Raw genomic sequence first — 25,659 nt, forward strand, 5'->3', positions numbered from 1 at the left:
AGGACACAGGATCTTCAAAAAGATGAAAATCCAAGAGGAAATGAGCTGAGATTTCCCCATGGGCTGAGATGATCTTGTTGAGCAGGACTGGACAGAGGGCAGCTCCAGAAGTGCCACTCACAGCTGGCATGACAGGAGTAACCAGCAAACACATTCATGTTCAGATTCCTATCAGCTATTTGGGGGGAAAACATTTAAATCTCATTTAAATCTACATTTGAATCAAGCTCAATCCACTAAAGCTGCTGTTGATCTCGGTCTGCCTTCACACAGATTTAAAATATGGTATAATGCAAATTCCTTGGAAAAAACAAGCTTTAAGACAAGTATTTCAATATGAAACTCAAGTAACTTTAATATTTCCTTGCATCCAGCCAATTTAACAATTCTCCCTTGTTAGAACAGACAAGGAAGACTTTTTCAAGTTTCAGAACAAAGAAATGAAATTACAGAGGACTTATCTTGCTGGTGTGCCCAATGAGAGCCCTCACAAGTCTAAGTGTCCTCTTATTCCTCTTTATATTGATCTTCAGTGTAATTCTCCCCAGTACTTATTATTTCCATAAAAGGGTACATTATAAAGTCCAAAAGTCCAAACTGTATGCATAAAATTAAAAATAAACAAAAATCAAAAGCACATTCCCAGGTTTTCAGTGTTTCACAGAAATTATATCCAGAAATTATACACCCAGATCAATGTGGTTATTTCAGAATTTGATTGAGAAAAAACCCCTAGGTTTTTCTATTGTTTATTAATCAACCTCCAGACCAACAAAAATTTTTGATTACAGTAAAAAACCCAAAGTAGCTGGCAGGATTATGCATGTGTTTGCACACAGCTCCTCTTGGAAGTCCCTGCAATTTAATATTCAGGGTCCTCATTAACAAAAAAAGTCTTCACACTAAACTGGAAAAGAGAAATAAAAAAATAGCTACTGAGAGACTTCCTGAATTATGAATCAGTAGTAATGAAATTTTAAAAAAAGTTCAAGGCCCAGGTGTATCCCCCACTGCTCCCACACTCAGGAGAATCCATCCCTTTCAAGAGAAGGCGTGTTCTAGAGAGCAACATTCAATTAACTCAGGTCTCAATTAACTTAGGCTCAATTCACTTAGGTCAGACTTTCTACACCACATTAGTAATGAAGAGACTAAAGAACTGAACAGGTAACAGCAGCCTGGGGAGTCACATCAAGACACGACCCAAAAGATTGACTGTATGTTTCAAACTGAAGAATTTTTAAAAAATACTAAAAAAATTGAAGAGCCCACTTTCTCTTTTTTTGTGGAGTCCATCCTCTCTTCTTGGTGGAGCCCATTCTCTCATTTTTGTGGAGCCCATCCTCTCTTTTGTGGAGTCCATCCTCTCTTCTTGGTGGAGCCCATTCTCTCTTCTTGATGGAGTCCATTCTCTCTTCTTGGTGGAGCCCATTCTCTCGTTTTTGTGGAGTCCATTCTCTCTTCTTGATGGAGTCTATTCTCTCTTCTTGGTGGAGCCCATCCTCTCTTCTTGGTGGAGCCCATTCTCTCGTTTTTGTGGAGTCCATTCTCTCTTCTTGATGGAGTCTATTCTCTCTTCTTGGTGGAGCCCATTCTCTCTCTTGGTGGAGCTCATCCTCTCTTCTTGGTGGAGCCCATCCTCTCTTCTTGGTGGAGCCCATCCTCTCTTCTTGGTGGAGCCCATCCTCTCTTCTTGGTGGAGCCCATCCTCTCTCTTGGTGGAGCCCATTCTCTCTTCTTGATGGAGCCCATCCTCTCTTCTTGGTGGAGTCCATCCTCTCTTCTTGGTGGAGCCCATCCTCTCTTCTTGTTGGAGCCCATTCTCTCTCTTGGTGGAGCCCATTCTCTCTTCTTGGTGGAGCCCATCCTCTCTCTTGGTGGAGCCCATTCTCTCTTCTTGATGGAGCCCATCCTCTCTTCTTGGTGGAGCCCATCCTCTCTTCTTGGTGGAGCCCATTCTCTCTTCTTGGTGGAGCCCATCCTCTCTTTTTTGTGGAGTCCATCATCTCTTTTTTGTGGAGCCCATTCTCTCTTCTTGATGGAGCCCATTCTCTCTCTTGGTGGAGCCCATTCTCTCTTCTCTGCAGCCTGTCTCTCTGACACATGAAGTCAAACCATTTTCAGAATGCATCCAATTCAGGCTGCTCCTTAAGCCGCCATTTGCGACGCTGATGGAAAAGGAGCCGTGAAAACAAAGCGTGTGACAGTGTGACCCACAGCTGGGCAGTTCTGATTGCATGGGAGGTTCCAAGAGCTGCTTTCTCCTGTCCTTGCAGGTTCCTGTCCCTGCAGGGCAGTCACAGGTGCCCTGTGACCCTGGGGTCCCCGATGCCGTGCTCTGGGTCGCAGCTGAAGGAGATGGTGATGGCAAAGCGAGTGCCCCAGCGCACCCGCTCCACCCGGTGCAGGTTCTCTGAGCCCGAGGTGAAAAACGACACCCGGCCTGCAAAGACAAAAGTTTTAACCCTTCAGTGGAGTTTGCCATCGGCTGCAGCTCTCCCCCCACAGCTCTGCTGTTCTCCAGTGACCTGGGAGCCCACAGGTGATCACAAACTGTGCAGCTTACACTGCACCCTGACAGCTTTTAACCCTTTCAAACATACACGAATCCTTTGTGCCACAGAGCTGGAGATCCCATTGTCCCTGTCATCCCTTCTGTGCCTGCACCTCAGTCATGGGTGAAGTCACAGACGTGGAGAGAACAGATCCATGTGTAGGCACAGCTCATTCCCACCTTGCTGTCCTGCTTTTCTGCATGAAAGGCAAAATGAAGACAACGTGCTCCTGTCCCACCAGTGTTGCAATGAACAGTTGAATTCTCAAGGATTCCATACAAAACCCCTGTGTCAGGAGGTTTTTCTCCCCTTTTAAACCATATTTCAACTTCATTGAAGTACATTATTATTGGTCCCTCACCTGCTCACCCAAAGCTTTGCCTTAAACTGACTTTCAAGCTGTTTTGTTTGATCTCTGATTAGAAGCAGTAGTACTTCACAGCTAGACAAGGTTCAGTGTGTTAAGCCAGTTAAATTGATTTTTTTTTTTTTTTTTGCTATACTGAATGTCTTTTAAATTCTTTCTTTAATAAATATGTCTTCATATATATGGTATCAACCTGCTCCCATATGCATCAAGTGGGGTCTCTGGGTAACTGAACAAGGCTAGAGTCAGTTTTCCAAGATGCTTTTTCCTCACTTGGGAAGAATTTCTTTTAAACTTACTTCCTTTACAATATTTTTCAAGCAAAAGCACACTCTTTCCACAGTACATTATTTTTATCAATAGAAATGTTCAAAAAGAGGACAGAGAATGTTTATTCCCATCTCATCTGTGCCCCTGCTCTCCTCCCTGGACACCAGGGAAGGGAAGCAAAGCAGGTCTGGGGGAATGGGAAGGGGCTCAGCCCCATGCACTGCCCATGGCTGGGGGCACTGGGAACACTGAGCTGCTGCTCAGGGGGAAGGAAGGGAGCTGGGGTTGCTCAGCCTGGAGAAAAGGAGACTCAGGGCTGCCCTCATCATTGCACAGCTCCTGAAAGGTGCCTGTGCTCAGCTGGGGCTGGGCTCTTTCTCCAGGAACTGACAGAGCCAGAGCACACAGCCTCGAGCTGCACCAAGGGAAATACAGGTTGGATAGCAGGGAAAAGGTTTTACAGAAAGGTGATAAAGTTCTGGAATGTTCTGCCCGGGGAGGGGGTGCAGTCCCCATCCCTGGGTGTGTTTAACAAAGCCTGGATGTGGCACTGGGGTAGCTGAGGTGTTGGGGCTGGGTTGGACTCGATGATCTTTGAGGTCTCTTCCACCCCAGTGATTCTGTGAATTCTGGAAGGTCTCTTCCAACCCTGTCATTCTGTGAATTCTGTAAATTCTGTGAATCTCTTTAACCTCTGTCTGGTTAAAGAGAAGCAGGAACAGTTTATCTGGCACCACAGATCTATTCAGCAACTTTCATCTCATGCACTGACAGCTTCCACTCTCTCTGCCTAACATTTATCAGCTCTAAATGTTCCTCAGGAAAGAAGGGAAAACTGCATCTCAGCTGCTGAGTGACAGCCAGACAGAAGCACTGCCAGGGAAAATGTACAACAGTTGTCTTCTCATCCTCTGCATCTGTTTAGGATTAATCACCAATTCATTCTCATGTAGAGTGTCCAAGAAACCCCATCACATCATTAGGCAAATAAACTGGTAATAATGTTTTCTGCAAGCACACAATAAAATTTATTTAACTAATTCAATTACTTATTTTAAAATGTTTAATTGGGAGAATTTATGTGCTTTAAGCAAATCCCACAAAAGGAACCTGGACTGACCCTGCAAGTGCCCTGATCTGGGGTGAAGAGAGCACCCCAAAAAAGAGGGCACAAACTTCTCTGAACCATTTTGCTACATTTATGTCAAGCACAGAAGAATAAAATTAAATTTAAAATAAATTTTAAAAATAAAAATTTAAAATAAATTAAAAATAAATAAAACAAATTAAAGTATTTTTTTAATTTATAGCTTTTAAAATAAATTAAATTTAAAATAAAATAAAAATTTAGGCCCTATGGCCTCAAATAACTAAGTGCAATGGGCATCACATCCTAGTTACAAACTTGTCCCATATTTAGTTACTAGACAGAAATTTCTTGCTGTTATCAATAAAATCACTGGTTCACACAGTGAAGTTTCCCACAGCCAGTCTGTAATTTGCAGTATTAACAATACTCTAAGAAAAGCAGTTGCTTCTACTTTGAATTCAGAAGGGCCTGGAAATCTTCCAGATTACAGTTTTTAAAGAAAATGAATGAACTGATTTATTTCCTGCTAAAAGTACACAAACATTTTTAGACATCAGCTGCTGGAGTTGTAGAATCCCTGCCTGCTTCTCTCCCTCCAGCACAGCTGGTTGCTCAAAATCACAGCAGCTTCCACTCTGTCTGAAGGTGTGACAACCCTGGGGGTATTTACAAGTAAAACTGAATATTTGCTCTCTCCACATCAATTATGAGTCCCCCCAAGGCTTTCTGGCTCCATCTCTTCTCCCCAGAGAAGGGCAGGGATATTTTCCAGCTCTCCCCTCCAGGCTGAGCCTCACCCACCAATGCTGCCAGCTCTGCTCTGTCACAGCAGCTGCACCAGGGCTCAGAATGTGACTCCTACAAAAAGTTCTCACTAACAACAAAGTGTTGCAACTTCAACCCAATTTAACAACCTCAGCATCATCTATCTGACCTTTCCTGACCTTGCCAAACGTGGCATTTCCAGCAGAGCTGTGGTCAAATCATGGATGCCCAAGTTCTGGGTTTTGGATTCTGGCAAGAAGGAATTCATCCTTACATCTAGTAAATCAATGAAGCATAAGCACAAGGGTAAGCTCTGCTGCTCAATTATTCCAAAACCAGCCCTTAAAGAGGCTTCATCAGAGCATCTGTGACATTCACACACAGCTTAGGGACCAAGAAATGAACCCTCACTGCTGAACCACACAGCTGAACCTGCAGTTACTTTGGTATTTTATTTATTTCATCTGTTACATTACCTGAATTTCATGGAGGAACTCTGAAGCTGATTTTCCCACTGCTTTCTGCCTGCATATTTTCTTGACCAGTATAAACTGAAATTTTTGAAATATTGGCCTGCACGTGCATTAATAAAGGCACAAACAGGACATGTGGTCATTTAAAACCAAGTTTTCATGGCAGGGGAAAGCCTCAGAGGCTAATTCTGAATATGGCAGTGGACAACTCTTCCCCAGCACTCCTCCATCCTTGCAGTGCTGCAGGAAATGTGAGGTGACAGCTGCCTCAGCAAGGCAGTGGATTTATCAGAGCTCACTCACAGAAACACCACAAATAACACTCCCAGGTACTTCTTGCTGTATTGCCAGTTAAAATAGTGTTTTTTTCATTAACCTGGCATCAAACACCATCAGAATACAAAACCTTCCTGGAAGAAGTTATTCTTCCACAGGTAACAAAACCAAAAGCAAGTTCTATTGAGAAATAAGGATTTTCTGTCTTTTTGACGTGACTGCAACAGATTCTCCTTTTCCTGGCACTCTTTGCAATCACCTCACAGTCCCTGGCACAATCTGTGATGAGTTTTGCAAATCAGGAAGGATTGCTGTCCTTTGCATGGCTGGTGCTTACTGCAGCTGCTAGTGCTGCCTCCATTTGTTCCTCACCAGGACTGACAGCTACTTCTGTGGATTTTTTAAAAATCATTCTCAGCTTTCAGCTGATATTGATTTAACTTCAAGATGTGCTCTAGTTTTTTACTGACTGGAGCAAAACTGAAGCTGGAATTGGCAGATTATCATGATCTAGACTGAATCTGGAGGATGTGGATTGAATACAGAGGAAGGTGAGACTGTCTGTATGAGGGGGAGCTCCCAAATATCTTATACCTTCAAATCAAATACTTTACACTTCCAGAAACACTAAGTGAGAATACACTAAGTTTGAGATTAAAGAGTCACATTGCACTCTCCTATGCACAGAATTCATTTTGCTCCACAGATTAGTTTCTCCCAGAAACACACAGAAGTGATTGTGACCTTTCCTTCTGCCTTTGTATAATAAATTACTTGTATGAAGAACAAATTCCCTTGTAAGCTGAAAATAAGTGCAGCAAAGCTGACCTTCAGACCAAGAAATGCACATGCAAATAAAGAACACAGAACCAGAACTGGGATTTCATTCCAACAGCATTTTCATCTGCACTTGATGATCAAGTGAAATCTGGGACCTGCCTAATATTGCCAGACTCCAAATTCACACAAGACTCCGCAAAATAATGAAATTTTAAAATATGAATATTCACTGAATACGAATAAATATTCAATAACATATGAACTATATACACTGACAAGTTTAGCAGCAGAAGAAAGAATACCAATTTTGTGATTGAAAAAGGAAAGCCCTGATGTTTGCCATTTATTCTTATTCCTCCTTATGTCTTGCAGGTTACTAAAACATGTCTCAGACCAGCAAGAAGAGTTAATATTGAAAGGGCTCAGTTTTTAAGGGCCTCATTTTCAAAATGTTGCTCTGTTTCTTCTTTCTGTGTCTCAAACAGAGCCAATCCTGGTGCAAAGGGGTGGAAAAATCCCAGTGTGACAATTTTGAGAACAGAATTTCCATGTATATTTAAAAGGAACAGATTCTACTTTAGCTCTCTTTCTTTGTCACAAAAAAAAAATTATTTTCAAAGTTGTATATCCCTTGGCATTAAGAATTTTCTTCCTCATGGTACACTGAGTTTCTTGTGGCAGAGAGAGGTCCTGACTGATGTCAAAAGACAAATATTCACTTCTGAAGCCCATCAGAGCACAAGAAAGATGTGTTCCTTCATGCCACGTCTGGTCATGAATCAGCCAAAGGTCTGTACACTTGAACTGGCGCTGACTTGTTCATTTCTGTTAAAAAAAAATTATCTAAAGAGCCTCAATGTTAATAAATAACCATTCCTTCTTAAATGTTTGCTAACAACCAAACTAGGGGATGTTAAAGATCATCCTATAAATTAGAGAATTGTTCAGTCAACTATGTGAGAGTCAGGACTTAGAGACTTCTTAGGTAATCTGCAAGTGATATACACTGAGGGAAGTGTAAAGCATTTTAATTTAGGCTCCACTCCTGGCAGAACAGTTCTCCCTGTGCCCAGCTGCCTGCTGACACTGATCCTCACCAGTGCAGTGCTGCAAATGCACCTGCAGCAGCAGTGGGACCTGCCCAGGCAGCACTTTCAAACACAGGACATCCCACAATGGTTTAATTGCTTTTTCTTGGATTTCCAATTGCTGCTTTTCTGCTCTGCTGCATCACTAACAATGAATGCCTTTCTGCTTCCCACTGACACTTGAACAAATTGCTGCCCACAGGAAAAGAAACCTGCTCATTTTGGCACTCAGAATCAGGTCCCCAAAAATGCAGGCTAAGTGTGAGACAAGCAGCAGGTTTTAGGAGTGCAGTGGCATTAACAATACAGAAAAGTAAATGAGTTGTCAAGCATGAAAACTGAACCAGTGATTATGACAGTCATCCCTAGAAAAGCCTGGAGCTCCTAAATGAGAAGCATGAAACTCATCAATGTGTGGTTTGAAAAGTTGAGTTGGAGTGGCAAGAGAAGCACAAAGGATCAAAAGAAGCGTAAAACAAAACAAACAAAGAAAAGCCAAAAAGACAGAAGGAGAGAAAAAACATTGCAGAGGAACATTATGAACATGAAAAACATATCAACTTGTACCAGCAACAGAAAACAGCCTGGGGTCATTCCTTCACAAAACACATTTTATCAGAAGAGGAAAAATAAGTGCAAATGCCTTCACATCGTGCTTCACCCCTCAAGCTTTTCTGCTTGGCTCACAGGATGTCAGTGGGGATTGTGCACCAGAGGCTGTCACACAATCACAGGACCCCTGACAACTGTGATAACAGAGATGTGTTAGAAAAGTGTAATTAATTTTCTCCTGTGTCCATGAAGGATATCTGTGCTATTCCTGAGGAGCTGGGCATTGTTTTGTTTCAGAAAGGGAATTCTGTGGCACACCCTGCCCATACACTCCCCTGGCAAAGGGACAGCCAAAAAGTAAATTCTGGATTTCATCAGCTTCCCCTTCTTCCCCCAAAACAACATCAAGAGCAAAGACCTTGCAGCAGAAAACCTGAAAATGAATAGATGGGGCTGAATGGAAGCAATTTCACAGTTACAGACTTTTGGAAATTAAGTCAGGGGCATGTTGCACACTGCAGCCAGGCTGAGTGAGACAGCTCTCCTCACACACCTAGAATTCAGTTGTGATTTCTATAGCTATAAAGATCTGGTAATCTTAGAATTGCATCTGAAAAATAGTTTAATGTGTTCCCTTTCAAAATACTGGCAGCAGCATTTTGCAAAAGATGAAGCTTTCAGTTTAGGGTTTACTTCCAATCATAAAAGACAAAATAATTAAACACAGTTCTTGCTATCAAACCCAGGTAATCTCAGAGTTTATCTAAAGCAGCATCACTGCAGGTGAGTGGATCACTATGATCCAGAATTCAAAGAACACCCATCCCAATTTGCAGGCAGCAATAGTCTGAAGTCAGTTCTGCTTGGGGTAACAACTGTCAGCAGACAATTGCTGAGGCTCGTTAAATGAGTAAATTTCCATCTTTTCTGTCTTGGAAAAAAAAGGCAGAACACAGCAGGAATATAAAGTTGCCCATTTTTTCTTCTTCCCTGCAGCAGTGTGGCTGATCTTGCATTATGAAAGGTAACACTGCTGGAAGCTCAGCACTCACCTGCCAGACAGATGAGCTGAGGCTGAACTCCTCTCTAGGCAGCCCCAGAGTAATTCTAGTTTCAAATTATCCACATATTAAAAATCTCAAACCAGCCTTAAAGGTTTTTTATTTATTTATAACTGACAGCCAGCAGAAGGCTCATCCCTGTCAGACCTCCTGGAAGCAGGGATGGATTTATAGCCAAGTAATCATGGTTCATCATGCTCCAGCAGGTCAGCAGAGCTGTAGCAATCCATCACCTTCACACCCAGCCTCAGCCCCACCTTGAACAGCAAAGGAATTTCAGGCCAGTGTAAAATAAATTGCTTTAATTTGGATTTGCTGCAGTGACAGTTAGCTCTGCTCTTGCTGCACAGTTGTCAGACTAAGCTCATTTTGACTCAGAGATGGGGCAACTGAGAGGTGTTTTGAACATTTTATTCTATTTTCAGTCTCATGAGAGGGGTGAGACAATACAAGTGTTATAATTCATGCTATCACAATCAGAAGCCAACTATTTCCTAATTATAATATACTCCAAGTGTTTCTTGGCCTATCAGCTTTAGCTACACTATGCTGTAAATGTCTTAAAGCTAATCATCTAGAATTATTAGTATTATTACTATTTCCCACACACAGTGACCTGCTAAGTTGTCAGAACTGGCCACCTCTTCTAAGCCCTACATCTTTCCAGGAAGTCACTTCTTGTGGCTTAACACCAGACATTACAAACTGTGGCTGGATGTTAACCTGTTCTAATCTTTACTTCTGATGTCACCAACCTGAACACAGCATGCTCCACTACCCCACCTTATTCCTGCTGCCACAAAAGCCACTCCCACACCACCTGGCAGCCCAGAAAAGTGAATAAATGGCAGAAGCTGCAGCCAGCCTGGCTCATACCTGCTCGGGGCTCCACTGTCTTGTTGGAATCTGCATCCATGAACACGAAGCGTCCACCCCCGAAGTCTTTGGAGTAGTCAGAGAGATAGAGCAGAGAAGTGTAGTCAAAAGAGCCGTAAGTCACCTGTGGGGGAAGCCAAAATTACCAAAATGTAGCAAATTCCTGATCTTATCTCTGCAGAGCACAGCTAATTGAGCAGCTGGATCTGGTGGGTTTTGCTGATTTTCAGTTTTTTCTTGTATTTAATAAAGGGGTCTTTGAAAACCATTTTCCAAGAACCAAGAACACCATTTTCTAGGATTATCTATGTTTATTAGTCTAGTCTCTTGTGTTTGCACACACACTACAAGACTAGCATGTCATGTTTATTATTTCTATTGTTACAGTTTTCACCATTAGAGAAGTGATTGATTGATTTCCATCATCCAACAGCAAAAATAACAGTATCAGAGGTGCCCTGTATCAAAAAGACAGGATTTCTACTATTCCAAGATAAAATTTCACCAGGAGGTTAATAAGCAGAAGAACAGCTCTTGACTAATGATTTCCACCCATGATCTATTTGGTATAAGGTTTCTGGATACCTCACTGATATTCTTTCACCAGCTGCCACACAGGTAACAGTGAATCAGAACTTCCAAGTAAATATACATTTGTTGGGGGAGCTTCTACTCTTTTCCATAGAAGTTTTATTTAAAACCTGTTGTATTTTTTCAGACCCCCATCTGAGGGAGGAATGATGCATCTGACTCCATTGATAGGCTAATTTCTTATCTTATTATCTATATTATATAAAAGAACACTATACTAAACTATACTAAAGAATACAGACAGGATACAGACAGAAGGCTAAAAGATAATAAGGAAAACTCTCCAGAGAGTCTGACACAGCTTGGCCATAATTGGCCAATAAATAAAAACAATTCACATGAAGCCAAAGAAACAACCACCTGTTGGTAAACAATGTCCAAACCACATTCCAAAGCAGCAAAACACAGGAGAAGCAAATGAGATAAAATTGTTTTCCTTTTTCTCTGAGGCTTCTCAGCTTCCCTGGAGAGAAATCCTGGGCAAAGGGATTTTTCCAGAAAATATGATGGTGACAAAAACCCTTCAAACTGAACTTTGGAAGCCTCTGCTTCTTCTCAGCTGACAGACCAAATATCCCACTTTTAAATACAGCAAGGTGATTTTTCCTTCCTTTTAAAGCATTATTTTTGGTTGATATGTATGCTGAAGTTGGAGAAAATAAATACTACATACTAATACTGAGAGTGAAGCTATCTAAATATTTACATTGAGTTTAGCTGATTCTTTTGAAATAATTCCTTTCATATCTACATGTCACCAGCAATTAAAAGAATACATGAAATCAGTGGCTGTGTTCCCCAATTTCTTTGTGTATCTCAACTCAAAAGTTCAGCATTACACTGTCAAGCAGTAAAATGTGCAGCACAGTAGTACTGTATAAATACACAGGATTTGCAGAGTGTTTTGACTGACCTGGTGACTGTTAGAGGTAGGTGCTACTTCCAAACTTAGAAGTTTTCTAAATATTTTCAGTCATGTTTCAAGTTATATTCATTAGTGCCAGTTAAATTTTGGCTCAGGAGCGGTTGTACACATTTTTCTGTAAGGGCAGGACCAGAGAGAACATAACAGCAGATGGAATAGGAAGACATTTCCATTCATACTCCTGTTATTATTATTTTGACCATAAGGGCTCAGAGGAAAAAAGCCAAACCACAAAAATGAGAGAAATATTACAGTGATCCTCTTCTCTCCCAAACCCTGGTAGAGTACAGGGCAATAAATGGGAATTAATGAGCAAGTGCTAGTGCAGCACCTCAAGCCAGCCACTCTAGAGCCCTTCTCATGCAAATCAGCTTTGCAGAGCCATTTTCCACTTCACTGACTTGGTGATAAAAACTTCCAATCGATTTAAGGAAGGCTCCAGCCAGGGCAGAACTTCATTCAACTCATAGTTCCAAGCTTAATGCATTAGAACTGTTTTTATCAACTCTTCAGAGGAGCAGCAATCTTTGCTCCCCCAGTGCACTCTCCCTCCTCTCCAAGGTGGTTTTACCAATTCTAAACTTCTAAGAACTGGCCACCAACCATTTTAGCCTAACCAAACACATCTGATTGCTAGAGATGACTAATTTGGGGAATGAAGTGAAAAATGGCATTTCTCTTCCTGTCCTTATTCAATATTCACTCTCAGAAAGCAACCAGGCCTGAGAAATGCATCACTATGGAAAGCAGGCACTAAATTAAACTCAGCTGTTTATAATGCTAGAAGTCTCTCCATGTATATAAAATATATTTGTTACCCTGGTAATGATTTCCAGTACCAGACAGATTAATAATTGAACCAAAAGATCAAACTATGTGAGAGCAGCTGTCATTAAAAGCCACACAGCACCAAATCAAATTTCTACAGCTCCTTGTAAACAACTCAAGAGGAAAAAAAAGCAGATATTTCCATTCAGCCTTCTATGTCATATGGTTAGTGTGCTCTTTTTGAACACTCCTTATCCAAAAAGTCAAACACAGATAATATTTAATGGTAGATGCTCATAATAATGTTTACATGACACTTCTCTAAAGACTATTATTATAAATGGAACTAATTGCCAGAATTAGCCAGTCCCATTTTGCAGTGGGTTTCTTTGAGGGACACATTTCTATGCAACCAAACAGTTGTAGGGCCTTGCAAGAGGTCTGCAGCTACTGAGGACATTTAGGACAGCATACTCTGCTCTCCAGTGCAGAAGAAAATTCACTTTCCAATCAGCATTGGTCTAGCATGCAGAAAGAGTGAAAACTTCTCTTTTCCTGTAAGCTTTCACCTAATTCTGTGTAGATCTGCCCCAGAATGGCCTTGATAGCATTTCCAGTGTGCTGTTTATTGGCAGTGTCTATTAGCTGACAATAAAAGAGCAAAGAGCACATCTCTGAATTGCAAGGTGCTGTAGGTGAGCTGAGGTGATGGCTTTGAGCAGAAATGAGAATCAACCTCCTCAATTTTCAGAGATGAGGCTGTCCCAGGGCAGAAATGGGATCTTTTGATGTGCTTTATTAAATGTAGGGGAAGAAAAGAAAGGTGAAAAGTCTGCTAGAAGAGACAGCAGCTGCCCTCAATGACAGACTGAGCAGGCAGAGAGGGCTGCAGGTACAGGGGAGGGTTGGGACATGGAGAGCACAATGCAGGAGAAGAGAATTAAAGGTTTGGCTTGGTCAGCTCAGAGAAATAAAGGCTGGAAAGGGATGATTTCTACCTATAAATACATGGGAGTGGATGTAGAACTGGGAGGAGAAACAAAAATAGCTATAAACTGGTCATGGACATGTTTAGGCTAAGAAAAAAGCCAGAACTAATTTTGGGAAATGTGCACTGAAGTGCTGGACTAGTTCTGATAGAAGAAATTCAAGGAAAACAAACCCAAAGCCACCTTATGGCAGAGCCTGACAGTTATGTGAAGGATGAGAGGATCTGTGCCCAGGCAGGGGACTGCACAAATCTCCAAGTCCCCCCAGAGAATGTTGTAAGACTGCAGTGCTGCCAGTGTGAAGTGTGCAACAGCAACTCCATTATAAATCAGGTGTTTGGCATTTGGAAGCCTCAGTTCCAAACAAATTCCATCCAAGATGAAACTCCACATCTTAAAACAACAATCTCTTCATTTGACTTAGAGGCTTATAAATTCAACAAGATTAAATGAGTCATTTGGGTGATTTCAGGGTTTCCATTCCTATATAACTAAAAACCAAGGAAATTTTAGGAGGGAAAAAAATAAAGCCTCAGATAAACACAATAAATCTGTACTACTCCATTATGCTGTTAAAAGTCTTCAGGGAGATTCAGATTAAGAAATCTAATTGCAGTAGACTCAGCAACATCAGGAAAAAGGCAAGAGGGGTTTTCATATGTTCCAAGAAGCCACATCTTTTTAATTAACACTGCCATTCTGAAACAGAAAATGTAGTGAACTCTTTTTGCTAAGGCTCCATTTTACCTCTCTTCTGGAAGGAGGCAAGGAAAAAAATGTTATGTCTTCTAGGAATAACCTTCCTGTTAAATCATGCAGAAATTCCTAAACTGACTTGTTCTGTTCCAAGAGGAAAGCATAAATAATGATCCAAGACAAAAGCCTCCTACAAACCAGCAAGTTTTATTGATCTTTCTTCAACCTCCCAGCATTCACACTTGCTGTGCAGGCCTCATAAGAACTCTGCTATTCTTCTCTGGGAAGAACTTCTTACCTCAGATCAATAGAAATGGGTTTTTTTTTTTCTCCCTTGCTTTCAACTGCAGTGTGGAAGTGGAAAAGTTTGCTGGAGGAAGTGAAATACAAGCCAGGCTGACTGCACTGGAGGCAACCTGGGAAGCTGCAAACTTCATCCTAATTAGTCTCTCCCAGGCTATTTATGATTATGAACAAGGTGTTTGGAAACTGCCCCAAATGGGATAATTCTCTTCACAGACTCAGAATTATTTGTGTTGTGTAAAAGATCTCCAAGATCACTGACTCCAACCACTGTCAGAAATCAGACAACCCCGTTATTCAGTAAAGAACACCACTAAGGTCCAGACTATGCATTCCAAGTCTAAGAGAGAATTTTTCCTGCTTGTTTTGGTTTTTTTTCTGAAGCTGGAGATGGGTTAGAAAAAGCCAAGACAAATCAGTTGATGTATCTGTTCCCTGGACAGACAGCCTGCAAGATAAATAAAACATGGACAAAAGAGAAGGATAAAAACAGGAAAACAGTCAGGCTGCTGTCCATCATGTTCAGGCATTCTCAGGATGACAGGAGAGAAAAGCAGCTTCCACAAATTCTCTTCATGTAAACTTATTTGCATGTAAATGACAAAATAACTTGTACATTATAGAGATATTTAGGTGGGAACACTTAATTGAGAGGTTATCCAACCACCTTATTCATTTCCCAATGCAAAACACATGCAGAGAAGTATAAAGAGAATTCTGGCAAGGAGGGCTTGGGCAGACACAAATCTCATTACAATAATAAATCAGAGTCTGGAATTCTAAAATAGGCTTTTTTTGGGGTTGAAATAAAAGAATGGAGAAAATAGACATAAGCTGTTGAAATATACTGCTTTTCCCACCCTTCTGGCAGTCAAATCTGATCCTCTGAAACTGTGGAAAACCTGTAAGGAAGCAATGAATTTACTGTACTTCACACAAGCAGAATCACCAGTTTCCTTCTTCCCAAGGGTCTCTTGGAATTTGTTGGAATCCTGGATGCTGAGAATTTTAAACTTTCTGTGCTGAAAGGCACAGACCCACAAGAGAGCACTGCATTTGACCTGGGGCTGTGGAGAAGGCTTCCAAAATTGATTGATGGCACTGGGATTATGGTTGTGGAGTTGGTTAGAAGTGTGTGATCTCACAGGGTGGAAAACTTAGAGTTTGGGGTTTAGAATATAGAAGTAAGATGGAGGTTTTAGGGTGGAGGCTGGTTGCTCTTCTTCCTTCTTCTTCTATGGGTTTGGGTGGTACTTTGTAATTGGACAGAAAAGTCCCCATTGCAGGCTTTGAGTGATCAGTTATTGGGTTAAAAGGGAAAATAATTTAGGTGTCCTTTCTTAATTGGACAGTTTAGCCTTAAAAGACTTTGTACCAAGTGACAGTCAGCCATTCTGTGCCTTGTTAGTGAAGGACTGCAGAACTCCCTGCTGTGGGACTGTAACATTGATAAGAAATAACAAAAACCTGAGTCTGGATGTGAATGATCCTCTCAAGTGCCTTCAATCCCGACCCTGCTAGAGGCAGAAAAAGGAAGCAGAGAACCCACAGGAATTGAGCATAACATGATGGAATTTCTGTGAGCCCCACCAGCACAATTTGCTCCCTGCAGCCATTTCCTAACAACAGAAATCCAAACAATCTGGATTTCAAAACCATCCCTACACCTCTGGTCCAGAGCCATTCCTACTCACTGGTTACATCACAGCTTTTCAAACCAGAAGCACCCAAAACCCAGCAGATTCCACCCTACAGGACTTTCTGCTTCCAAACATAAGCTGTGCCATCATTACCACCACATTTTCTAAATTTAAGAAAATTCTGCTTCTGTTCACATGAACAGGGACACAGGAACTCACACCAATGTTGTGACCAACAAAAGACACTTCCCTCAGACTGGCTTTTTCCAGGAAATCTTTCAGGCAAGGAATATTCCTGTTTGATTTTTTCATGTCTCAGGTCCCAAACTTCAAGGTACACTGCCCACTTACGGACTTGAGCCCTAAGGAATAACTTGGATTTTGCTGGGATTATTTTATTTGGTTCCATTTTGGATAATCCCTGACCCCAGAGTGACTCATTTATAAATCCTGAAGGCATGAAATGTGGGTATGGTGGAGGTGTCTTTTTGCTTGTTTGGGGGTGTTTTTTTGTGTTGTGGGGTATTTTTTCTTTGAGTCTTCCATTGTTGGTATTCTGCTGTTCCGCACAGAACACCTAAACTCAGTGAAGCTCAGAAATAAACTCAATACCAAATCATTTAAATCCATTGAGAAATGCCCAGTATTAACCTATAAGCCTAGAAATAAGACTCTGCAGTGAAAAGGATCAAAACACCAAGTTATGGAAAGAGGATACCAGGTACCACACCCCCACTGAAACACAAAAAGCTTCAATTCACATACAGCTGAAATACAAATATTAAGCTTTTTGAAGAGCCTTAGATCAATAACAACAGTGACCAACTGACCACTGTGAAACAGCTCCTTCCAGAGCTGGCTGAATGACTAAAATGACCTGAATTGCTCTATGTTTCTGACAAAAGAGATTCCTGAGTAGTCATTCTCACAGTTTACTAATTCTAACAAAACTAAATTAGAGAAAATAAAAATGAATGGGATGCAATGGCCTGTGTTTCTAAAACTCACTTATCTCCCATTAGGTTCATCCCCTGAAGCACAAGTTTTCAAAGCTGTTTGATGGATTGTTTCAATGCAAAATGATTTCAAGGTGATTTAATAATAATAACAACAAATATTTGCATCCATCTCAGCCCCCTCCTCACCTTGTCCACGTGTGGGTGCCAGTACTCATCATGTGTTGTCTTGGCTCCTGTGCTGTTCATCCTGGAGAAGAATGTTGGCTTGGTCAGGTACATGGCAGAAGAGCTGATACCAAACACCTGAGCAATCCTCTGCTGAATCCTCTGCCTCACATCCCTGCAAAGAACACACAGGGCTGTCAGTGACACCTCCCTCCTGCTGCTCCTGTGTTCTTCATCACTCACGGCTTCTTCCTCACCTGAGAAACACGGGAACACACAGCCACATCTGATTTTGCCTTGAGAAGGGAAGAAAGGAGAGAGAAAAGAGAGAGAGAGAAAGAAGAGAGAGAGAGAGGAGAGAGAGGAGAGAGAAAAAGAGAGAGAGAGGAGAGAGAAAAGAGAAAAGAGAGAGAGAGGAGAGAGGAGAGAGAAAAGAGAGAGAGAGGAGAGAGAGAAGAGAGAGAGAGAAGAGAGAGAGAGGAGAGAGAGAGAGGAGAGAGAGAGAGGAGAGAGAGAGAGGAGAGAGAGAGAGGAGAGAGAGAGAGGAGAGAAAAGAGAAGAGAAAAGAGAAAAGAGAGAAGAGAGAAGAGAGAAGAGAGAAGAGAGAAGAGAGAAGAGAGAAGAGAGAAGAGAGAAGAGAGAAGAGAGAAGAGAGAAGAGAGAAGAGAGAAGAGAGAAGAGAGAAGAGAGAAGAGAGAAGAGAGAAGAGAGAAGAGAGAAGAGAGAAGAGAGAAGAGAGAAGAGAGAAGAGAGAAGAGAGAAGAGAGAAGAGAGAAGAGAGAAGAGAGAAGAGAGAGAGAGACCTCCCCTAGAGATTTTGGTTGGGGTTTGTTCCTTTGGGGTTTTTTTAATTGTCAGAATATCAAGGAATACAAACTTTGTCTCCTGTGGCCTAGGTTTGAAAATTTCTGTTTTCCTGAGTAATTCCACACCTATCCCACTGTTTGTTAACTGCTGAAAATGTTGAAGTCTTTCACAGAGATATTCTTAATCCAAGGCAGGTAAAAGTAAAGCTGTACCTTCATAAAAGGGTTGCCTCTGAAGAAACTTTAATTACTTTTAGACTAACTGGTGAAGTCCCTGGCAGCATGAAATTCAGGGTTCTTGGTCAACATATGTATTGGTATTATTACCAGATTTTTTAAAATGAATGCAAGATGTCTTTCAAAATTACACAATTACAGTGTACAAACAAGATAATGTGAGAAAACACATTTCTGAAGTTGTGCGTGGCATTATATTAGTAGGTTTCTATCTTCCAGTGCATTTCTCCACTCAGCATAACTTCCAAGGAAGTTTTTCCCAGGTATTTCTTTAGGGAACTTAAAAGGTGACTAAAAAGAAGTGACAAAATTAAAACAAGACCTGTGGTCTACAGGCTGTGAAAGTCATCTCTTAAAATCCACAAGTACTAAAAAATACTAAATATTCATTCTGCTCACACCTAGTCCCCCACAAGAAATAGGAATAACACACACAGATTTGATTTTTTAACCTGTCTCACTTTACATTTTTAGGGGTCAATTCAAGCTATTTTATATGTGAAATATAAAAAGTATCAGATGAAGCCAGAGGGATTGCCAGGGATATATATGGCAGCAAGAACTAAGGTTCCAAGTTCAGAGCTACCTAGTGGTTGAGTCTGCAAAAAGAAAGAACCTACAGCTCCTTCCTCTCATGCTGTGGGAGGCTCATCTTGCTGTCTGCTTTTTCCAAGGAGCAAGATGCAGAAAAGGCTCTCAGAAAGCATTAAATGCAATTATTATTCATTTTGTGAATGGAGAACTTTGAACAAGCCAGCTGAAGAATTCACAGCCACAAACAGCAGAGCAGCTGATTCCCTGGCCCCTGCAGCAGCCAGGAATAAATCCCCTCCCAAGCAGTCAGGCCACAGTCTTGACATAACTAAACTCCTCCAGTTGTCCTGCTCTGCAAGGAGTCCTCCCTCTTCTTTCAGCATGATTCATTTTTCACTTTTAAAAGCCTTCTATTAAGGTTTGCTGTCTGGTGTTTATAAGGCTCTGTTAAAGCTTCACTCCTCTTGGAGACTGATGTGCAATGCTTTGGGCACAATGTGTGTTTTACAAACCAAACAGGATGCAAAGCCCTACTCAATATGCCAAATACAGCTTTGAAAAGTAGAATAAGGTCACTTTTTAGCCTAGAAAAACTCTTCTGTGCAGTCTGTTTTCTGCTGGCCAGGCCACTTCAACATTTATCAATATCATGACTGCAGGTTTTCATTCCATTCCCTGCCCTGCTGTTCCAAACACAAACTACTGGCAAAACACTTAAGGACAAAAGCACTGTCCTTCATGTGTAAACCAAGTGACAAGAGAAGCCAAATTTCAGCTCAGAAGAAAAGAATGAATGAGCCCAAAACTGGGAGAGCCACATTGTTCCCTCAGCCTCTACGACCCAGAAGCAGCAGGAGCCTCACTGCTCCTGGCTCTTCACAACTGTTGGGACAGTTCTGGTGGGTTATGGCTACAAAGAAAATATTTCTTCATGCTGGAGAAGCATTTATTTTCACAAGCAAAGCAACTCTTGTCTCATTCAGGCTGCTGAGGTGTATCCTGGCTCTGAACAGATGCAGTAACAGAGCTCTGCAGGGGCAAGAAATGCCCAGAAACAGCCTCCAGTCAACAGCATCAGCACCAAATTATTGCTCCCCCCACATCTGTCAGCAGCAGTCCTTGTTCATTTGCACTGAGTCACTGGGAAATACCAAAAGGCAGAGCAGAACTCCCTGAAAGGAGCACCAGATCCTGTAAAAACAGTCCCTGTTTTGAGTTAGGGTGATGAGGAAGAAAATTTTAAAAAAGCCAGTGAAGTAGCTGGCAGTCCAACTTGAAAGAAAGGAAGTTTAGCTTGCAAAGCTGCCAGTTTAATGTAGCAGCAGCAGAGAGAGCTGAAAGTGCCACTGAAAAGTTTCTGTGAGACACAGGCTCTGCCAGACCAACACAGAAAATGCAGCAAGGAGCCACTGCGAAGTGTGATTCAGCCATGGTGACAGGAACACTCAAAGCTCAATCCACACAACTCCTGATGATCCCACTTGTCAGCACTGTCCAGGGAGCTGACAAAGCAAAGGGCTCCTGCAGCCAGAGAGCTGTAACAGCAATCACACACACAACAGACACAGAAAGCAAACCCACAGCTCCTCCCCTGCTCCTCCTGTCTCTGCCTTCACAACCTGTCAGGTTCTGGGAATGCATCTTTTGATTGTGGTGTTTTCTGCTCAACTCATCCCTTCCACCAAACACCCTGATTAAAGGTCTCCCTTCTGAATAAACATTTCATTTATTATGTGGAACAAGAGGGATTGCTGTAATGTGCTTGGCAGATGGTGGTTAAAGCATCAGCCTAGAAACCATAATTGAGTCTGAAGCAATGTAATTTTGACAGAGACAGTTCAGAAATCAGGCCCCTGGCTCAAATGCCTTCTCAGATTCATTACTGTTGCAATCAGTAATACTTAGACATGAATTACATTCAGTTATTTCTCCCAAGAGTGTATTTTTAAAGTGACCTTGGTAGGTAAGGTGAAGTAATGAAGATAAATGCTCCCAAAAATAGCATAAAATTAAGGCCATAAAGTACTACAGGCCATGCTAAAGCACTGCCATTAATAGGAACAAAAGCATTTAATAATATATTTTGTATTAGCTTCAGCTCCAGTAGACTAAAACATCCCTTATACTGGCATGAAATCCCAATGGAATATTGGCATTCCCTAGCAGCTGTCTCATCTCACAGCATAAAGTTATAAAATTATAGAAAAATTGAATGCTTCTGTTCATGTGAAACAGAAATTATCTAAAGTTCAATAATAATCAAACAATCATCTAATTTTTGCAATATTTGGATCAGAAATAAAAACATTTTAAAGAAGTTAATTTATAAAGACAATCACACCTAACAACAGGTGTTAAATAAAAATAAGCTTAAAGTGATTCATATTTTAAGATCATATTAATTAATTACTATTTTAATAAAACTAATAAACCCATTTGGCTACTTAACATTCCTTCCACCACTAGAGGGAGATCAGATTCCTTCACCCTTCACACAGGCCAAAAAAAAAAAAAAAAAAAGACCAAAAAAAAAAAAAGTTCAAATATTCAAATCAGGGACATTTTAAATGCTGAGAAACCAACTGTAATGCATAACCAAGGAATTATTGTGTCTAGTCAATGAAGAATGCTTGTTCCTAAACTCTGGCCACACACCTTCCCAGCCACATGGAACTCGTTAGCTTTGTTGTGTTTGTTAAGTGCATGAGCAGGGCTGCAGGAAAGCTGGGAGCATCAGATGCCAGAGCTGTTCCATTATAGAATTATTTCATCCTCTGGCTGCTTCTCCAGCCAGAATATGAATCATCTCAAGTCCTTCCACTTCCTGCTTTACCATTTTTAATGTTTTGCTACACTCTGCCTCAAAAAACCCCAAGTTCCTGATGTAATGCTAGCCCAGAATTGTGTCTATCATCTCACACAACCCCTTGGATAATGAGTGAAAGAGGAGGTAATGAGGATTTTCTATCTCAAATCCCCACAGAGCTCAGAGGAGCAGCTCTTCTTGCTGGGATGGAGGGAAATGTGTGGTGCTGCCATCACCCTAAACACATTCACACCATGAAACTGTCCTGATGTGGCTGATGTTGTTTATCAGTCACCAAAAACTCCTTTTACTTCTCTTCCTGGAGTCATGTAGTTCTCAGATATTACTATTTTGAGCTGCAAAATCCAGTGTGTGAATGTAAAGGGCAATCCCCTCCCAGCCTGCACTCTACAAAAAAACTCAAAACCATAAAAAATTCTGGTTTGTGGCTCATTCAGCAATTATTGAGAATCTTTACCGGTATAAGGCAAAATCCTCTTCTGTGAAGATGTCTTGAATTTTGTCCCCAAAGTACCTGAAAAATTAAACAACAATCTAAAAGAGGAGTTGCTGAATCATACTGAGCAATAACAACTCCTTACCCCCAATCAAAAAGTGAGGACACAACACACAAAAAAAGAATCTTATAAATGCTTGTGAGCATTAGGTCCAAAAAAGATGAAATGTTAAAATATTAAAGGATTGAACAACTGCATCTGGTAATGGCATTCCTCAGGCATTAAAAAAATCCCCTCCCACATCATGAAATAAGGACATGGATTCAAGTTTTTAATGGTTCAGGCTATTTGATTTCTTCCACTGCTGAATAAACTAAACTATAACTGTGAAAAAATACTATGATTAACCAGTGCAAGGACATAAAACTAAAAATAATGGCAGCTTTCAAAGTGCCCAGTTCAATAAAAGATCCTTTTTCATGCCAGGAAAGCTCTTTAACTGGTCATGGAAACTGTGCTGGATGCAGCCAAGTTCCATAATTTCTCATCACTAATCCAAGCCCAGGGGCTGGAGACACTGGAAGGGGCAGTGGGCAGGGAAGGGATGGGATGACAGCAGGCAGGAAGCCACAGCCTCATTTTACCTGTACAGATTAACAAAATGCTTCCCCAGGGAAAGAGCTCCAGAGTGCAAGTCCAGAATTGATGCCTGGAAAAGGAAACAAAGAAGGAAAAATGAGCATGAAAAGGTTTTAGCATTATTTAACTATGACCTTTAATAACTGTCCCAAGTTGCCTCTCACTTTCCACAGCCTCCCAAATAAAAGCAGCTTCCAGCCTTTGGGTTCACAATAGAACATTTATTTTACAACTAGACACCTCCCTCAGATCCCTGCAGAGATGCAGAGATTATTAAGGTATTATGAAAAAAAAAGCACAGGACTGCTATTTCTGAATTCAGATCTGACAGGAATTGCCAGTCTCCCCCCATGGGCTCAGGGTAAATCACTCTGCTCCAGGATTCCTTCTTGAAGACATTTCCCTTCCACACACATTTTCCAGTATTTGTGTGCTCAAGTAGCAGCACTAATATTTATCTTGCCCTGCATTTGTTATTAAAACTTCTCCTTCACCACAAGATCCTGTATACTTCTCATATTTAACACAGACATTAAAAAGTCTGTTTCAAAGTACAATTAGAATTCCAAGGCTTGCTAGGGCCAAACTTTCTTTTCCTCAATTTCTGAGCTGCGATAAAAGAAAACCACACAGTGAAAAGTTTTTTCACAAAGGAAAATTCAATCAATTTCTTCATCCAATTCAAGCCAAACTCTTCTGCTGAGCTCCCAACAAGCAGCAGAGATTAGTTTGCCAAAGAGAGGATTCTAAAATGTTTCTCTAAATTGAATAAAGTACACTTTTGTATGTCCCTTGCTGTCCACAAAACCAATTTGTTCTGCATCAGTTCTAAAATATTTTAAAATAGAACTGTCTAATAGAAGTCTTTTTGTTATTTACACTGGAAATATCAAAGAGCACCAGTTAATTCACCTGCCTGGCACTGAAGTATTGACAGCTCTGATGTACAATATCTGGGCACTCCTCTTGGAATGTGCCATTGTTTGGATGCACCACAGACCCTTCACATCATTGTAACAAAATCCCAGCAGTAATAACAGTGGTGACAGGGGAACACACCCATCACATCCCCGTGGAGAATCTCTGCAGCCTCAGTTGCTCTGTGCAGGGGAACCCTTCTAACTCTTATTAGAAGGGATAATAACTTTTTTTTAAACAAACCCACACAAATAACCTTATTTACCCCTTGAAAAATACATAAAGTAACAAGTTGCTGAAGTGGACACAGCATGAGCTTTTCAGATCTGCCCTTCCCACTGTTCTCCAAAAGCTCCAGAGGACTGTTAAGGAAACAATCTCACTCTCAGGCAAGAGCAGCTCCTGTGTCAAGCTTTACTCAAGCTTCAGAAGCAAAATACTTTCATCTACTTGTTTCTGGTTCTGTACAAAAATCTAAACCACAGCTAAAAGAAGTAAAACTGCTCCTGGGTAGCTTCCAAGATATGTTTGTGACCATATTAAAGTAGATTATAAGAAGTAGCACAACACAGCTGAAAAGAATAATTTAATTTAAAAACAAATTTGCCTTTCTAACTCTTTCAACATGCTTTTCAAACTTACACATTTCTTCTCACTCCCCAAATTCCAGATGATTACAGTTGGGAAGATCCAAAATAATGAAATTAATTAATAAAAGACAAACCCTTAAGAATTGCAGTTATTCATAGCTGAGAAGGCAATAGCTACAACAGAAAGCCTAGAAAAGCCAGATAAAGGATGAAGAGGGAACCTGAAAAAGAAAGAATATTCTTCAGGGTTATTTGAGACAGGGGAAAACAGCTGAATGCCAAGAGAGGAACTTTCTCACACATGAGCACAGAGGTCTTTGCTTAACAGCTACCTGGGAAAGAAACAGGAACACATTTATTTTGGCCTCTGTCATTTCAGAATATTTAACATTTTCAGCATCATTTCTGACACTGAGAATAAAATCTTGATTACCTCAAGTCCTGCTCTCTGATCAAGGGCCAGCCTGCAGTTCAGGACAGTGCTCCCAGGCTGAAATGCCTACAAAGTTTGTCTAAAGATGGCAAACACATTCCCATTTGTGAGAGACTGTTTGACAGAACTACCCCATATCCTTCCTGATTTACAGAACTGTCTATAGAAGTGAAATAGAACTTTCTGAAAAATTGAAAAGCACAAACATGTTCTTCTGGACCTTCACTACTTATAGTCCCATATTATCCACCCTCTCACTGCTAAAGGAATTAAAAAAGAATATTTAAGTACCCAGCACTTCTCAGCTCATGGCAAAAAGGATCCCTATTCCCATCTGAGAAAGCCTGACAGGCCCTGCCTTGGTTCCTCACTAAAAGGGATTGCCAACAATGAAATAAATACCTGTTCACATCCCCACCAGTTCCTCCACCCTGCTAAGGTTTTATGTGATACTCTGAAAGCAGGCAGCAGCCACACGACCCAAAGGAGGAAAATGAGAAAATCTTCATTCTGCTTGTCTCCAGAGGAGCTGGCAGCTGCCAAAGCTTCCCCCAGAACTCCTGTGGGAATGCTTCACACTCCAGCTGAGGGGTGACAATGGAGCTTCCACATGGGCACAGAAATGTGCTGGAGGTGCCTTGAGAAGGCTGAGCTGGAGCAGAGGCTGGGCAGAGTCACAGAATAAAGCAGGGATTTATCCAAAGGATCTCCTCCATGGATCCACCTGGGGCAGCACCAGAGCCCAGCCAGGGCTGCACCCAAGATGAACCAAAATGGCCCCAAAATGCCCGGCCGGGCACGGGGTCTCTCCCTGGGATCAGTTCTGCTCCATTTGCACCTTGCAGTTCATTGTCCCATCCCAGCTTTAGCCCCTGCAGCCCCACCCTGCTTGTTTTTCTCTCTCCAGCCCACGGGGTTTGTGCTCCTGGGCTGGGATTGGGATCATTTGTCCTTGGTGCCCAGCTGGAGCAGGAATTGTTTTGTCTCCCTACTCTGTGAACAGAGCTCAGCATCCCCTGGTGTGAAGCTCAGACCCACACACTAGGGCA

The 25,659-nt window shown here is 41.4% G+C and overlaps 1 protein-coding gene across 1 annotated transcript in view; it reads right to left on the reverse strand.

Annotated features, from left to right (window-relative positions):
- Positions 1-187: 187 nt before the first annotated feature.
- OGFOD3 (2-oxoglutarate and iron dependent oxygenase domain containing 3) overlaps positions 188-25,659 on the reverse strand; it is a 34,401-nt gene continuing 8,929 nt past the window's right edge. Inside the window, exons 5-9 of the mRNA XM_084218232.1 lie at positions 22,675-22,739; positions 22,051-22,107; positions 17,211-17,364; positions 10,154-10,277; positions 188-2,443 (exon numbers count right to left, since the gene is read on the reverse strand). Of these exons, the coding sequence (XP_084074358.1) occupies positions 2,298-2,443; positions 10,154-10,277; positions 17,211-17,364; positions 22,051-22,107; positions 22,675-22,739 (546 nt within the window). The 3' untranslated portion in view covers positions 188-2,297. The remainder of the gene's footprint in view (positions 2,444-10,153; positions 10,278-17,210; positions 17,365-22,050; positions 22,108-22,674; positions 22,740-25,659) is intronic.

The sequence above is a fragment of the Fringilla coelebs genome (genome assembly GCF_963513975.1).
Source record: "Fringilla coelebs genome assembly, chromosome: 19".
NCBI classification, from domain to species: domain Eukaryota; kingdom Metazoa; phylum Chordata; class Aves; order Passeriformes; family Fringillidae; genus Fringilla; species Fringilla coelebs.